Raw genomic sequence first — 15,177 nt, forward strand, 5'->3', positions numbered from 1 at the left:
GGGTCTGTGCACACCGTGGCCTGCAGACGTCGAGACAGGGCTGAGCGGACTGGGTCTGTGCACACCGTGGCCTGCAGATGTCGAGACAGGGCTGAGCAGACTGTGTCTGTGCACACCGTGGCCTGCAGACGTCGAGACAGGGCCGAGCAGACTGGCTGTCTGCACACCGTGGCCTGCAGACGTCGAGACAGGGCCGAGCGGACTGGGTCTGTGCACACCGTGGCCTGCAGACGTCGAGACAGGGCTGAGCGGACTGGCTGTCTGCACACCGTGGCCCGCAGACATCGAGACAGGGCTGAGCGGACTGGGTCTGTGCACACCGTGGCCTGCAGATGTCGAGACAGGGCTGAGCGGACTGGGTCTGTGCACACCGTGGCCTGCAGACGTTGAGACAGGGCCGAGTGGTCTGGCTCGGTTGCTCCTGCACCGTTTCGGCGATTCTGCAGTCTCTGTGTGTTCACGCAACTCGTTCTCCTCATTGTGCGTTGGGTGTTATTATGTGGGGTTATTCTTTAAAGGGTGTTCCTGTGAGTAGAGAAATCTCAGGGGTGTGTTCAGCACTTTGAAACCTTTCACATCCACGGAAGCATCCAAGTGCTTTTTAGAGAGAATAACTGCAGGCCCCTCTGCTACTGCCTCTGTATACCCACCACCCTCTGCCCCTTGGGTCTTTTGGAATCTGTTCCACCCTCAGTTTGAACTTGAGCCCTCTAGTTTTGGACTCCACTACCTGGGGAATAAAACTGTGATGATCCACACCTTATCTATGTCCTTCGTGGATTGATAAGCCTCCATCAGAATTTGAGCAGATCTGGTACGTGTCCAGAAACTCTCGCGAATCTCTATGGATGCACCACAGACAGTATTCTGACCGGTACATCACCGTCTGGTCTGGAGGCCCCACTGCACAGGATCGGGGGAAAGAGCTGCCGAGGGTTGTAAACTCAGCCAGCTCCGTCACGGGCTCCGGACTCCTCACCATCAAAGACAGCTTCAATAGGCGATGCCCTGAGGCCTCAAGGACCTCCATCACCCAAGACATGCCCTCTTCTCATTCCTCCCATCAGGGAGGAGGTACAGGAGCCTGAGGACACACGCTCAACTTTCTTGGAACAGATTCTTCCCCTCTGCTATCAGACTTCTGAACGATACCTCACCATTTTGTTCTCTTTTTGAACGACTAATTTATTTTTATCTTGCTTATTGAAACTTTCAGTGATTTTTTTTACGTATTGCAATGTACTGCCTCAAAACAACAGATTTCATGACATATGTCAGTGATAATAAACCAGATGCCAAGCTCACCCCTCAGCCCCCTTCACTCCCGGGAAAACGGTCCCAGCCTGCCGGGAATATCCTCGTGAGTCTTCCCTGCACCCTCGTCCTTCGGCTGGGCACCAGAGCTGCCTGCAGTTCTCCAAACGCAGCCTTGCCAGCATCTAGTAGGGAACATCCCACTTCCACTACTCAGTGAGAAGATTGCGAAGCTGCATCATCCCATTTTGTTAGAAGCTCTGAATCTCTCCGTTGCTCCTTTTAAGACCCTCTTTCTGCTCCGCAGTCACCCGCTGGCACAGACCCTGCTTCCGGCAGGCAGAACAGCGGGTTGCAGACTTGAGCTTAAGAGCCGAGAGGTAATGTTGCAGCTATATAGGACCCTGGTCAGACCCCACTTGGAGTACTGTGCTCAGTTCTGGTCGCCTCTCTACGGGGAGGATGTGGAAACCATAGAAAGGGTGCAGAGGAGACTTACAAGGATGTTGCCTGGATTGGGGAGCATGTCTTATGAAATAGGTTGAATTTTTATCCTTTTCTCCTTGGAGTGAGGGAGGATGAGAGGTGACCTGACGGTGATGATGAGAGGCATTGATCGTGTGGATAGTCAGAGGCTTTTCCCAGGGCTGAAATGTCTAACTCGAGGGGGCACAGTTTTAAGGTGGAAGTAGGTTCAAGGGAGATATCAGAGGCAAGTTTTTCACACAGTTTGTGGAATGCACTGCCAGCGACAGTGGTGGAGGCGGATACAATAGGGTCTTTTAAGAGACTCTTACACAGGTACATGGAGCTCAGAACAATAGAGGGCTCTGCGGCAGGGAAATTCCAGGCAGTTTCTAGAGTAGGTTACAGGGTCGGCACAACATTGAGGGCCGAAGGATATGCTGTAGGTTTCTATGCTCTGAGGATTAACCTAACTTGTCAAAATAAATGCATCACTTTGCGTCAACACAGTCCAAAGGATGTGCTGGGGGCTGACATACAGTATCATAGTCACAACTTCCCAACCCTAACCTGTACGTCTTTGGGACGTGGGAGGAACCCGGAGCACGGGGAGAATGTCACCGGACTAGGCGGTTTAAATGCTTCGGCAGGGACTAGATGGACTAAAGGGCCCGTTTCTTTGCTGTACTTTTGCAGAATCCTTGCAGACAGTGGCAGGAATTGACCCCCGACCTTACAGCTGGTGCTGTAAAGCGTTACGCTGACCGCTGCGCTACCTTGGTCGGGTTAGTGGGGTTGGCTGGCGGACGACGGTCCGCCCCGAGGCTCACCTGATGTAGCCCACCTGGGGCCTGTGGACCAGATGCCAGCGGTACGAAGTCTTGTCCCTCCAGCCTTCGTCGCGGGGGTCCTTCCACAGCAGCGTCACCTGGTCGGGGATGGACTCCGTATTCCACAGGGCATTGCGCAGGTACTCCCCCGGGCCGCTCTTCGACTTCACAGCCTGCGTTGAGGGAAGAGACAGGAAGGGAGCAGAGGTCAGGAGGGTAGCTTTCGGGCACGGCTGAACTCAGAGGCTGGGGTTCACTTAACAACCTCCGGACCACCCTTAGCAGAGGCTGGGTTACCAACTCCCGCACGTTAACGTTACGTTGGTCGCCCCAGATTCGAGCATCTTCAGTCCTCACCCTGAAGAACTGTTTGGGGGACTGAACAGGTGAGGACCGCAGCAGCTCAGGCAGCGTCTATGGAGAGGAATAAACAGTCGACGCTTCAGGCCGAGACCCCGCAGCTGGACTGGGAAGGTGAGCGGGGAGTCCATTTCGTCGATCGCCTTTGCAAAGTGCAGGATCACCCAGAGGCTACTCATTTCAACCCTACCCCCCATTCCCATCCCAACACGCTGGTCCACGGCCACGAGGAGCAACACCTCCATTCCTGTCCGGGAACATCGATTCTCTAACCTCTGGTAACTTCTCCCTTCACCCTCATCTCTCTTTATCGATTCCCCATTCTCTCTGATTGGGAGGACAGTTAGTGGGTGAGGAAATCAGGCTGTTCCCTCAGCTCCCCATCATTTTTTTCCTGTCTCCCTCTCATTCTGGGCCCAGAGTTAACCAGGATGTGGTCGTAGGGTCTCTCCCTGTCTCCTTTCCCCCCCCTCTCTCTCTCATTTCCCCCTCTCTCTTCCTGGTCTTCCTCTACCACTCCCTCTCTTCCCTCTCCCTCCCTCCCACCTCCTCTCTTGTTTCCCTCTCCCCCCTCCATTCCCCCTCCTCTTCTCCCCCTCTGACGTTAAGATGATCCGGCTGCCTCGAGCTCCCTCGGAGCCGCTGGGACCCACCTTGAGCTGCAGGGCTGGCTCGGCCACGGCCCGGAAGGGCGTGGGCTGCCAGTACGTCTGCTCCGTCTGCTTCCACATCACCACGTAGAAGCTCGAGCTGTCCTGGTAGCCGAAGATGAAGCCGGCGTAGTCGTCGTCGGTCACTGTGTTGACGTGGAACGTGCCTTCGAAGTCCACCCCGTTGAACGCCGTGTACCCTGGGGGGGGGGGGGGAAGGAGAGGGGAGCGAGGTGACAGCTGGACTCAGGGAGCTGCAACCCCGCCATAACCTTTCACCAAGGAGAAAGCCACGGCTTGGAATGGAATTGTCACGTGTACCGAGATACAGTAAATAACCGATCAAATCACTACAGTGGGGCACTGAGGTAAAACAATTACAGAATGCAGAATAAACTCTCCTGTCAGGTCCCCGCTCGTCACTTCATTCCCTCCCCCCACCCACCCACCTTCCCCCTCACCTGGTCTCACCTCTCAGCTCCCAGCTCATCTTTCCCTCCCCTACCCCACCCACTCAACCTGGTCTCACCTGTCACCTCCCAGTGTCTCACTTCATCCCCCTCCCCCTACCCCACCCACCCAACCTGGTCTCACCTGTCACCTCCCAGTGTCTCACTTCATCCCCCTCCCCCTACCCCACCCACCCAACCTGGTCTCACCTGTCACCTCCCAGTGTCTCACTTCATCCCCCTCCCCCTACCCCACCCACCTTCCCCCTCACCTGGTAATTCCCATCTCCTCACTTCATCCCCCTCCCCCTCACCTGTCACCTGCCAGCTTGTACCCTTCCCCCTCACCACACCCTCTTCCTCTGGCTTCTGCGCCCTTCCTTCCCAGAACTGATGAGTCCCAGCCTGAACATAGATGGTGCTGGGCTCCCCTGATATTCTGCGTGTGTACGGTGCAGAATGGAGTGTCACAGCTACTGAGCAAGTGCAGTTCGGTACCGGAGCCACAGTGAGGTAGAGTGTGTGGTCGAGACTCCATCTTATCGTACTAGGGAACCGTTCAGTAGTTTTAAAACAGCGGGATGGAAGCTGTCCTTGAACCTGGTGACAGGTGCTTCCAGGCTTTTGTTATTTCCGCCCATTGGGAGAAGAGAGAATGGGGTCTTTAATTCTGCTTTACTGAGGCAGTGTGGTCAGAGTCCGTGGAGGGGAGGCTGGTTCCTGTGACGTGCTGAGCCGTGTCCGCCACTCTCTGCAGTTTCCTGCGGTCACGGGCTGAGCAGTGGCCGTACCGAGTCGACGTGCATCCGGAGAGGGTGCTCTGTATGGAGCAGCGATCCCATTTCCCACCTCCAGGGCCCTGGCTTCCAGTTTCCAGCTCTTGATGCTTTAAACTTGCAGAGAATTTCTCAGGGAGGACGTGCCCGTCAGTGCCCATGTACAAGACGATAAGAGGCAGAAACTGAGTGGGCAGACAGACTTTTCCCCAGAGCAGAAATGGCTAATATGAGAAGGCATAACTTTTAGGTGACTGGAAGAAAGTATGGGGGTGGGGGGTGGGCACCAGTGGTAAGTTTTGTGCAGAGTGTTGGGTGTGATCCGGTCGAGGCAGAGATATTAGGGGCATTAAGAGACTCTGAGACAGATAAATGGAGGGCTACTTGGGGTGGAAGTGTTAGAATCAGAGGTTCCCAATCTTTCTAATCGCATGGACCCCTACCATTAATGGAGAGGTTTGTGGACCCCAGGGAGGGAAGCCCTGGCTTAGTTTGATCTTCAATATGTTAAAGGATTAGGACAAGGTTGTGGGCCTAAGGGCCTGTGTTACTGATTCCCTGTGCCCCGTTAATCCCTCCCAATCTCGCACTCACATGTAGACACAAAGCCTAAATCTTCCCTCGTTTTCGTCTTCACAAGAAGGGAATTTAACCCCAGTCGAGTTCTGCAATGGCGATATTCCAGCCCTGGTTGCCTGGAGACCGGCTCCGTACATGGCAGTAGTGTTGTACACAGCCCAGCACGGCCTGCCCATCTCCGTGTGCTCCATCACCACCTCCTCTCCATAGCCTGGGACATTGCGACTTCAGAACATGGAGCACCAGGTTCAAGGAATCAGAATCACATTCCATATCACCGGCAAATGCTGTGAAAATTACTGACTCTGTGGCAGCAGCAGCATAATAGGGGGAAAAACATGAATTACAGTAAATGGATAGGTAATATTTAAATTAGATCGGTGCTATCCCACCATTATCAGTCTCTGAACGGAACTAAAGGATGAACTCCTGACTGTCCAATCCATCTCATCGGGGATGGAGGGGGATGAGGGGATGGAGGGGGATGAGAAGATGGAGGGGGATGAAGAGCGGGAGGGGGTAGAGGAGAGACGGGGAGAGGTGTAGGGGGAGGGGCGTAGAGGAGGGTAATCTGTGAAATTCTTTGCCACAGGCAGCTGCAAAGGCCAGGTCTTTATTTATAAATAAGGCTGAGGTTGGTAGATTTTTAATTGGTCAGGGCATGGAGCGATACGGGGTTGGGGGGGGGGGAAGGCAGGAGATTGGGACTGAGACTGAAATTGGATCAGCCACACTGAACTATCAGAGCAGACTCGATGGGCTAAATGGCCTAACTCTGCTCCTATATCTTATGCTCTAAAGGGAGAGAGGAGAGAGGGATTGATTCTGCAAATGCTGGAAAAACAGGGTAACGCACACGAAATGCTGGAGGAACTCAGCAGGTCAGTCAGCGTCCATGGAGGGGAATACATAGTCGATGTTCTGGACTGAGACCCTTCATCAGGACCAAGAAGGATGAAGCAAGAGTGCAGACAGAATGGGGAATGGAGAAAGAGAGAAGGGAGAGGCAGGGAGAAATTATCGGAAATTGGAGAAATCGATGCTCATGCCATCGGGTTGGAATGGAATGATGTGTCAGTGTGAGGATGGGAAGTAGAATTAAAACCGGTGACCATTGTGATACTCAACGTTAGTCCAAGATAGTCACAACTGACAATAATCTGTTCCCCAGTCCCACACACGTTGACTGAGTCACAGAGTTTGGCCAGATTTCCCACACCCTCAAAATGACAATTGTTATATGGTTATAAGAAAGAGAGTAATGGGAGCAGTGGTCCCTCACCTGCAGAGCTGGACAGTACACAAGTTACACAGAGTGAAATTCCCTCCACACCGTCCCATCGCACTCTCCCGGGGTCAGACACAGAGTGAAGCTCCCTCCACACCGTCCCATCACACACTCCCGGGGTCAGACACAGAGTGAAGCTCCCTCCACACAGTCCCATCACACACTCCCGGGGTCAGACACAGAGTGAAACTCCCTCCACACTGTCCCATCACACTCTCCCGGGGTCAGACACAGAGTGAAGCTCCCTCCACACTGTCCCATCACACACTCCCAGGGTCAGACACAGAGTGAAACTCCCTCCACACCGTCCCATCACACACTCCCGGGGTCAGACACAGAGTGAAACTCCCTCCACACCGTCCCATCGCACTCTCCCGGGGTCAGACACAGAGTGAAACTCCCTCCACACCGTCCCATCGCACTCTCCCGGGGTCAGACACAGAGTGAAACTCCCTCCACACCGTCCCATCACACACTCCCGGGGTCAGACACAGAGTGAAACTCCCTCCACACCGTCCCATCAAACACTCCCGGGGTCAGACACAGAGTGTAACTCCCTCTACACTGTCCTATCACATACTCCCAGGGTCAGACACAGAGTGAAACTCCCTCCACACCGTCCCATCACACACTCCCGGGGTCAGACACAGAGTGAAACTCTCTCTTCACTGTCCTATCACACACTCCCGGGGTCAGACACAGAGTGAAACTCCCTCCACACCGTCCTATCACACACTCCCAGGGTCAGACACAGAGTGAAGCTCCCTCCACACCGTCCCATCACACACTCCCGGGGTCAGACACAGAGTGAAGCTCCCTCCACACCGTCCCATCACACACTCCCGGGGTCAGACACAGAGTGAAACTCCCTCCACTCCGTCCCATCACACACTCCCGGGGTCAGACACAGAGTGAAGCTCCCTCTACACTGTCCCATCACACACTCCCGGGGTCAGACACAGAGTGAAGCTCCCTCCACACTGTCCCATCACACTCTCCCGGGGTCAGACACAGAGTGAAACTCCCTCCACTCCGTCCCATCACACACTCCCGGGGTCAGACACAGAGTGAAGCTCCCTCTACACTGTCCCATCACACACTCCCGGGGTCAGACACAGAGTGAAGCTCCCTCTACACTGTCCCATCACACACTCCCGGGGTCAGACACAGAGTGAAGCTCCCTCCACACTGTCCCATCACACTCTCCCGGGGTCAGACACAGAGTGAAACTCCCTCCACTCCGTCCCATCACACACTCCCGGGGTCAGACACAGAGTGAAGCTCCCTCTACACTGTCCCATCACACACTCCCGGGGTCAGACACAGAGTGAAGCTCCCTCTACACTGTCCCATCACACACTCCCGGGGTCAGACACAGAGTGAATCTCCCTCCACACCGTCCCATCACACACTCCCGGGGTCAGACACAGTGTGAAGCTCCCTCCACACTGTCCCATCACACTCTCCCGGGGTCAGACACAGAGTGAAACTCCCTCCACACCGTCCCATCGCACTCTCCCGGGGTCAGACACAGAGTGAAACTCCCTCCACACTGTCCCATCACACACTCCCGGGGTCAGACACAGAGTGAATCTCCCTCCACACCGTCCCATCACACACTCCCGGGGTCAGACACAGTGTGAAGCTCCCTCCACACTGTCCCATCACACACTCCCGGGGTCAGACACAGAGTGAAGCTCCCTCCACACCGTCCCATCACACACTCCCGGGGTCAGACACAGAGTGAAACTCCCTCCACTCCGTCCCATCACACACTTCCGGGGTCAGACACAGAATGAAGCTCCCTCTACACTGTCCCGGGGTCAGACACAGAGTGAAGCTCCCTCTTCACCGTCCAATCACACACTCCCGGGGTCAGACACAGAGTGAATCTCCCTCCACACCGTCCCATCACACACTCCCGGGGTCAGACACAGAGTGAATCTCCCTCCACACCGTCCCATCACACACTCCCGGGGTCAGACACAGAGTGAAGCTCCCTCCACACCGTCCCATCACACACTCCCGGGGTCAGACACAGAGTGAAACTCCCTCCACTCCGTCCCATCACACACTTCCGGGGTCAGACACAGAGTGAAGCTCCCTCTACACTGTCCCGGGGTCAGACACAGAGTGAAGCTCCCTCTTCACCGTCCAATCACACACTCCCGGGGTCAGACACAGAGTGAATCTCCCTCTACACCGTCCCATCACACACTCCCGGGGTCAGACACTGAGTGAAACTCCCTCCACACTGTCCCATCACACACTCCCGGGGTCAGACACAGAGTGAAGCTCCCTCCACACCGTCCCATCACACACTCCCGGGGTCAGACACAGAGTGAAGCTCCCTCCACACCGTCCCATCACACACTCCCGGGGTCAGACACAGAGTGAAACTCCCTCCACTCCGTCCCATCACACACTTCCGGGGTCAGACACAGAGTGAAGCTCCCTCTACACTGTCCCGGGGTCAGACACAGAGTGAAGCTCCCTCTTCACCGTCCAATCACACACTCCCGGGGTCAGACACAGAGTGAATCTCCCTCCACACCGTCCCATCACACACTCCCGGGGTCAGACACTGAGTGAAACTCCCTCCACACTTGTCCCATCACACACTCCCGGGGTCAGACACAGAGTGAAGCTCCCTCCACACCGTCCCATCACACACTCCCGGGGTCAGACACAGAGTGAAGCTCCCTCTACACTGTCCCATCACACACTCCCGGGGTCAGACACAGAGTGAAGCTCCCTCCACACTGTCCCATCACACACTCCCGGGGTCAGACACAGAGTGAATCTCCCTCCACTCCGTCCCATCGCACACTCCCGGGATGTGAGAAGACTGTATTGCCTTTACATGGGCCCATTTGCCGGTAAGTGTTGAGTAAAGCCAGTTACCGAGGGCTCTGTGGAGACAGAACCACAGCTGACGCTACTCTAGCTGCTCTCAGACACTTCAGAAATTGTTGCAACTCACCGACGGCTAATCCAGGGTCACTGTTCATCGTCTGGACGATCTCCATTCCCTGTGACACAAACAGCGAGAAATCAGGGTCACAGAGCGGCAAATCAGATGTGCTGGCTGCTACGATGGGCAGTGGACAGCACTGCGCCACGGTCGGGTCCTGGAGAGCTGAGCTCCAATCCAAACCGGAGGGACTTCAGACAAGCAATGGTTTAACCCACAGATATCACACAGACTTCAACACTGCGGAATCGTTAGCAATGTGTGTATACTCAAAAAAAATACATTCTTCAGCTCTACCCCTCCCACAGTATAGTGGTCCCTCCTCATCACCTCTCACACAGCGCTCCCTCCTCACTGCCCCTCCCACAGCTCTCCCCCTCACTGCCCCTCCCACAGCTCTCCCCCTCACTGCCCCTCCCACAGCACAGCTCTCCCCGCTCACCATCCTGTCGGCCACAGTCTTTGTCTTAAGACTTGTGTGTATTCACAAGACACAACCAGAAAGAGGTAAGCACAGACGGAGGCCCACAAATGAGGCAGGCCGGGGGCTTGGCTTCACCTGGTTCAGGACTACCCAGTTGGGATCAATCTGTGCGTCACCCTCCGGGTCCAGGACGACCGTCTGATAGGCTCGGAAGTCAGTGAGGGTGACCTCTGCACTCTCAGGACACACATCAAACTCGTCGAACACCGTGTCGTTGTCAAAGTCGTCCTCGCAGACGTCACCAACCCCGTCGCCTGGAGCAAAGCAACATCCAAATGAAAGATTGGCACCCCACCGTCACCTCCTCCAGCCCCCACACTCTCACTAGATGTCCCAATTCCCCTCTTCAACCCCAGTGAGGGAATGCCTCTGACCAGCCCGTGCCAGGCTACAGGGGTGTGTGATGAGGACACAATGAAGCTCACCATTGTCAGGGACCCCCACTATCCAGGCCGTGCTCCCTTCTCACTGCTTCCATTGGACGGGAGGTTCAGGAGCCTCAGGACCCACACCACCAGTTTCAGGAACAGCTATCACCCCTCAACCATCAGGCTCCTGTACCAGCGAGGATAACTTCACTCGCAACTCTGAACGGACTGAACAACTCATTGTCTTTGTATTTTTCTACTTCACTGTTTGTCTGTTGGTGTGGGGGGTTTGTGTTGCGTGTTGAATGCAGGTTGCGCTGCTGAACACCGGGGGCACACTACGTTAGTGCCAGAACCTTGCGGGCTGCCCCCAGCACATCCTCGGACTGTGTGGGTGTTAACGCAAACGACACGTTTCACTGCACGTTTTGATGTACGTGTGACAAATAAAGCTAATGTTAAATCTTTAAGACTTATGTACAGTGTTTTATTACTGCTGTCGTATTTTTCCCTGAAAATTAAGTGCACGGTAACCTACACTCAGTGGCCACTTTATTAGGCACACCTGCTTGTTAATGCAAATCCTAATCAGCCAATCGCGTGGCAGCGACTCAATGTACAAAAGCATGTAGACATGGTCAAGAGGTTCAGTTGTTGTTCAGACCAGACATCAGAACAGGGGAGAAATGTGACTTTGACCGTGGGATTTTCACGCACACAGTCTCTAGTTTACAGAGAACGGTGAGGATAACAAAAACATCCAGTGAGCAGCAGTTCTGTGGGTGAAAAAGCCTTGTTAACGAGAGAGGTCGGAGGAGAATGGGCAGACTGGTTCAAGCTGATAGGAAAGAGACAGTAACTCAGGTAACCACACGTTCCAACAGTGGTGTGCAGACGAGCATCTCTGAATGTACAACACACTGAGTGGATGGGCCACAGCAGCAGAAGACCATGAACATACACCCAGGGGCCACGTTTTTAGGTAAAGCAGGTGCATAATGACATGGCTACCTAGTGTATTCACAATTTGGTAATAAATTAGTGTGAAGTTCTGCCATTTAGGGTCCTTTTGCCTCAAAAAGGCGGCACCCAACATTAAGGACCCCCATCGCCCAGGACATGCCCTCTTCTCATTGGTACCATCAAGAAGGAGGTCAACGCTTCAAGAACAGCTTCTTCCCCTCTGCCATCAGATTTCTGACTGGACATTGAACCCATGAACACTACCTTGGTATTTTTTAGCTACTTACTTAAACACTTTTAAAAAATGTATTTCTCATTGTAATTTACAGTTTTTGTTAGGTATTGCACTGTACTGCTGCCTCAACACAACACATTTCACGACATGCGCCAGTGAATTGAAACCAGATTCTGATGGGCACCAAACTTTGACTGGTTAAGCCAGAGACCAAACTCCCAAAACCAACGGTGTCTGTACTGACCAATGACACAAGACGCGCGGCAAAGTTAACTGGTTTATTATTGTCATGGGATGAGATACAGTTTGAAACCTATTTTTTTGAGTGCCTTCCAGACAGATCTTTCTGATGCAGGTAGTGAGGAGGGGAAAGCAATAGCAGAACGCAGAGCAGAGAGTCACAGTCACAGAGAAAGAGCTGAGCCAGCCGACAAATGAGGGGCAAGGACACAGACTGTGCTAAGTATACCAGTGTATAGAACCATTAACACAGCGTCCATCGTGTCCAATGATGCCAGGAAAACTGTGTGGGAGTTTTAAAGTGGAAAAGCTTTAAAACTTAACCCTAACCCCGGGGTAGTTCCACTCTCGTGTCTGGTCCAGTGGTTCGAGTAGTCATCACAAACGGGGGTCTTCCTGTTGCAGAGGGTGGCGTCGTCTGTGCCTTGTCACTCCCTTCGCTCTCCACGGAGCATGGCAGAACCACCCGCTGGCCGTTCGATCTCATCCACCCCGTCCGTCGCAGCTGACTTCGCATGCTGGGACCGGCACGCCCTTGACTCACCGGGGTCCGAGGCCACTGGTGACCCTCACCTGGTGTAGCCCGCCTGACGAAGCGGTGTACTGGATCGTGGCCACCAAACAGCGGCTTGGAGCCACAGGTGGGAGCTGTGTGTCTGGTGTGGCCCGAAGGTGAGTGAGCTGCCCCAGAATGGGCACGACCAGCCCCCTCACCAGGGCTGCTACCCCTCCCTGGACTCAAAGAGAACTTTATTTATCTAATGAGATACAATCTGAAATAGGCCCTTCCGAACCTTCGAGCTGTGTGCAGACAGAAACATACATAGAAACATAGAAAACCTGCAGCAGAATACAGGCCCTTCGGCCCACAGAGTTGTGCCAAACACGTCCCTACCTTAGAAATTACCAGGCTTACCGAGAGCCCTCTATTTTTCTAAGCTCCATGTACTTATCCAAAAGTCTCTTAAAAGACCCTATCATATCCACCTCCACCACCGTTGCCAGCAGTCCATTCCACACACCCACCACTCTCTGAGTAAAAAACTTGCCCCTGACATCTCCACTGTACCTACTCCCCAGCACCTTAAAACTGTGTCCTCTTGTGGCAACATTTCAGCCCTGGGAAAAAGCCTCTGACTATCCACATGATCAATGCCTCTCATCATCTTGTACACCTCTATCAGGTCACCTCTCAACCTCCGTCGCTCCAAGGAGAAAAGGCCGAGTTCAACCTACTTTCATAAGGCATGCTCCCCAATCCAGGCAACATCCTTGTAAATTTCCTCTGCACCCTTTCTGTGGCTTCCACATCCTTCCTGTAATGAGGCGACCAGAACTGAGCACAGTACTCCAAGTGAGGTCTGACCAAGGTCCTATATAGCTGCAACATTACCCATGATTGATGAAGGCCAATACACCATACGCTTTCTTAACCACAGAGTCAACCTGCGCAACTGCTTTGAGCGTCCTATGTACTCAGCCCAAGATCCCTCTGATCCTCCACACTGCCAAGAGTCTTACCATTACTACTATATTCTGCCATCATATTTGACCTACCAAAATGAACCACTTACCTGGGTTGAACTCCATCTGCCACTTCTCAGCCCAGTTTTGCATCCTATCCATGTCCCACTGTAACCTCTGACAGCCCTCCACACTATCCACAACATCTCCAACCCTTGTGTCATCAGCAAACTTACAAACCCATCCCTCACTTCCTCATCCAGGTCATTTATAAAGATCACGAAGATCCCAGAACAGATCCCTGAGACACACCACTTGTCACCGACCTCCATGCAGAATATGACCCGTCTACAACCACCCTTTGCCTTCTGTGGGCAAGCCAGTTCTGGATCCACAAAGCAATGTCCCCTTGGATCCCATGCCTCCTTAGTTTCTCAATAAGCCTTGCATGGGGTACCTTATCAAATGCCTTGCTGAAATCCATATACACTGCATCTACTGCTCTACCTACATCAATGTGTTTAGTCACATCCTCAAAAAATTCAATCAGGCTCGTAAGGCACGACCTGCCCTTGACAAAGCCATGCTGACTACTCCTAATTATTATACCTCTCCAAATGTTCATAAATCCTGCCTCTCAGGATCTTCTCCATCAACTTACCAACCACTGAGGTAAGACTCACTGGTCTATAATTTCCTGGGCTACCTCTACTTCCTTTCTTGAATAAAGGAACAACATCTGCAACCCTCCAATCCTCCGGAACCTCTCCCGTCCCCATTGATCATCCCCAGAGGCTCAGCAATCTCCTCCCTCGCCTCCCACGGTAGCCTGGGCTACATCTCATCTGGTCCCGGTGACTTATCCAACTTGATGCTGTCCAAAAGCTCCAGCACATCCTCTTCCTTAATAGCTCCATGCTCAAGCTTTTCAGTCTGCTGCAAGTCATCACTGCAATCACCAAGATCCTTTTCCATCGTGAATACTGAAGCAAACTGAATAACTAATGTAAGCAGTCATCCATTGTGCTTTTTTACCTGTATACATATTCATGAAGTTTCTTTTTGATGTAGAAAGCCCCATACTGACTAACCCTCTCCCCATGTTAAGCCCCTGTTCCCCAGAACCTCATTTAACCTGTTCAATGTCCAAACAGAGTCAGGCAGAATCAGATTTATTGTCTTCTTATTGAAGAAAAGCTGTGCTGGCATTGGAGAGGGTTCAGAGCATGATCCCAGGAATGAAAGGGTTAATGTATGAGTGGCGTTTGAAGGCTCTGGGCCTATACTCGCTAGATTTTAGAAGAATGAGGGGGATCTCATTGAAACATATCGAATATTGACAGGCCTGCATAGAGTGAATGTGGAGATATTTGTGGGAGCCCAGTTTTGTTTCCTATCGATGTCCTGACAGCCGTCCATACTATCCACAACACCCACAACCTTCCTGTCATCAGCAAATGTACTAACCCATCCCTCCACTTCCTCATCCAGGTCACTTATAAAAATCACAAAAAAGGGGGTCCCATAACAGATCCCTGAGACACACCAATGTATAAGGATTTCAGCAAGGCATTTGATAAGGTACCCCATGCAGAATATGACCCGTCTACAACCACTCTTTGCCTTCTGTAGGCAAGCCAATTCTGGATCCACAAAGCAATGTCCTTGGATCCCATGCCTCCTTACTTTCTCAATAAGCCTTGCATGGGGTACCTTATCAAATACCTTGCTGAAATCCATATACACTACATCTACAGCTCTATCTTCATCAATGTGTTTAGTCACATCCTCAAAAAAT

The 15,177-nt window shown here is 52.9% G+C and overlaps 1 protein-coding gene across 3 annotated transcripts in view; it reads right to left on the bottom strand.

Annotated features, from left to right (window-relative positions):
* LOC132399601 (thrombospondin-3-like) overlaps window positions 1-15,177 on the bottom strand; it is a 112,132-nt gene that overhangs the window by 8,723 nt on the left and 88,232 nt on the right. For all 3 annotated transcript variants that reach the window (XM_059980130.1, XM_059980131.1, XM_059980129.1), the window contains exons 24-27: window positions 10,185-10,363; window positions 9,635-9,683; window positions 3,563-3,759; window positions 2,550-2,722 (exon numbers count right to left, since the gene is read on the bottom strand). In XM_059980130.1, coding sequence (XP_059836113.1) covers window positions 2,550-2,722; window positions 3,563-3,759; window positions 9,635-9,683; window positions 10,185-10,363 — 598 coding nt within the window. The remainder of the gene's footprint in view (window positions 1-2,549; window positions 2,723-3,562; window positions 3,760-9,634; window positions 9,684-10,184; window positions 10,364-15,177) is intronic.

The sequence above is a fragment of the Hypanus sabinus genome, chromosome 9 (genome assembly GCF_030144855.1).
Source record: "Hypanus sabinus isolate sHypSab1 chromosome 9, sHypSab1.hap1, whole genome shotgun sequence".
Lineage (NCBI taxonomy): Eukaryota > Metazoa > Chordata > Chondrichthyes > Myliobatiformes > Dasyatidae > Hypanus > Hypanus sabinus.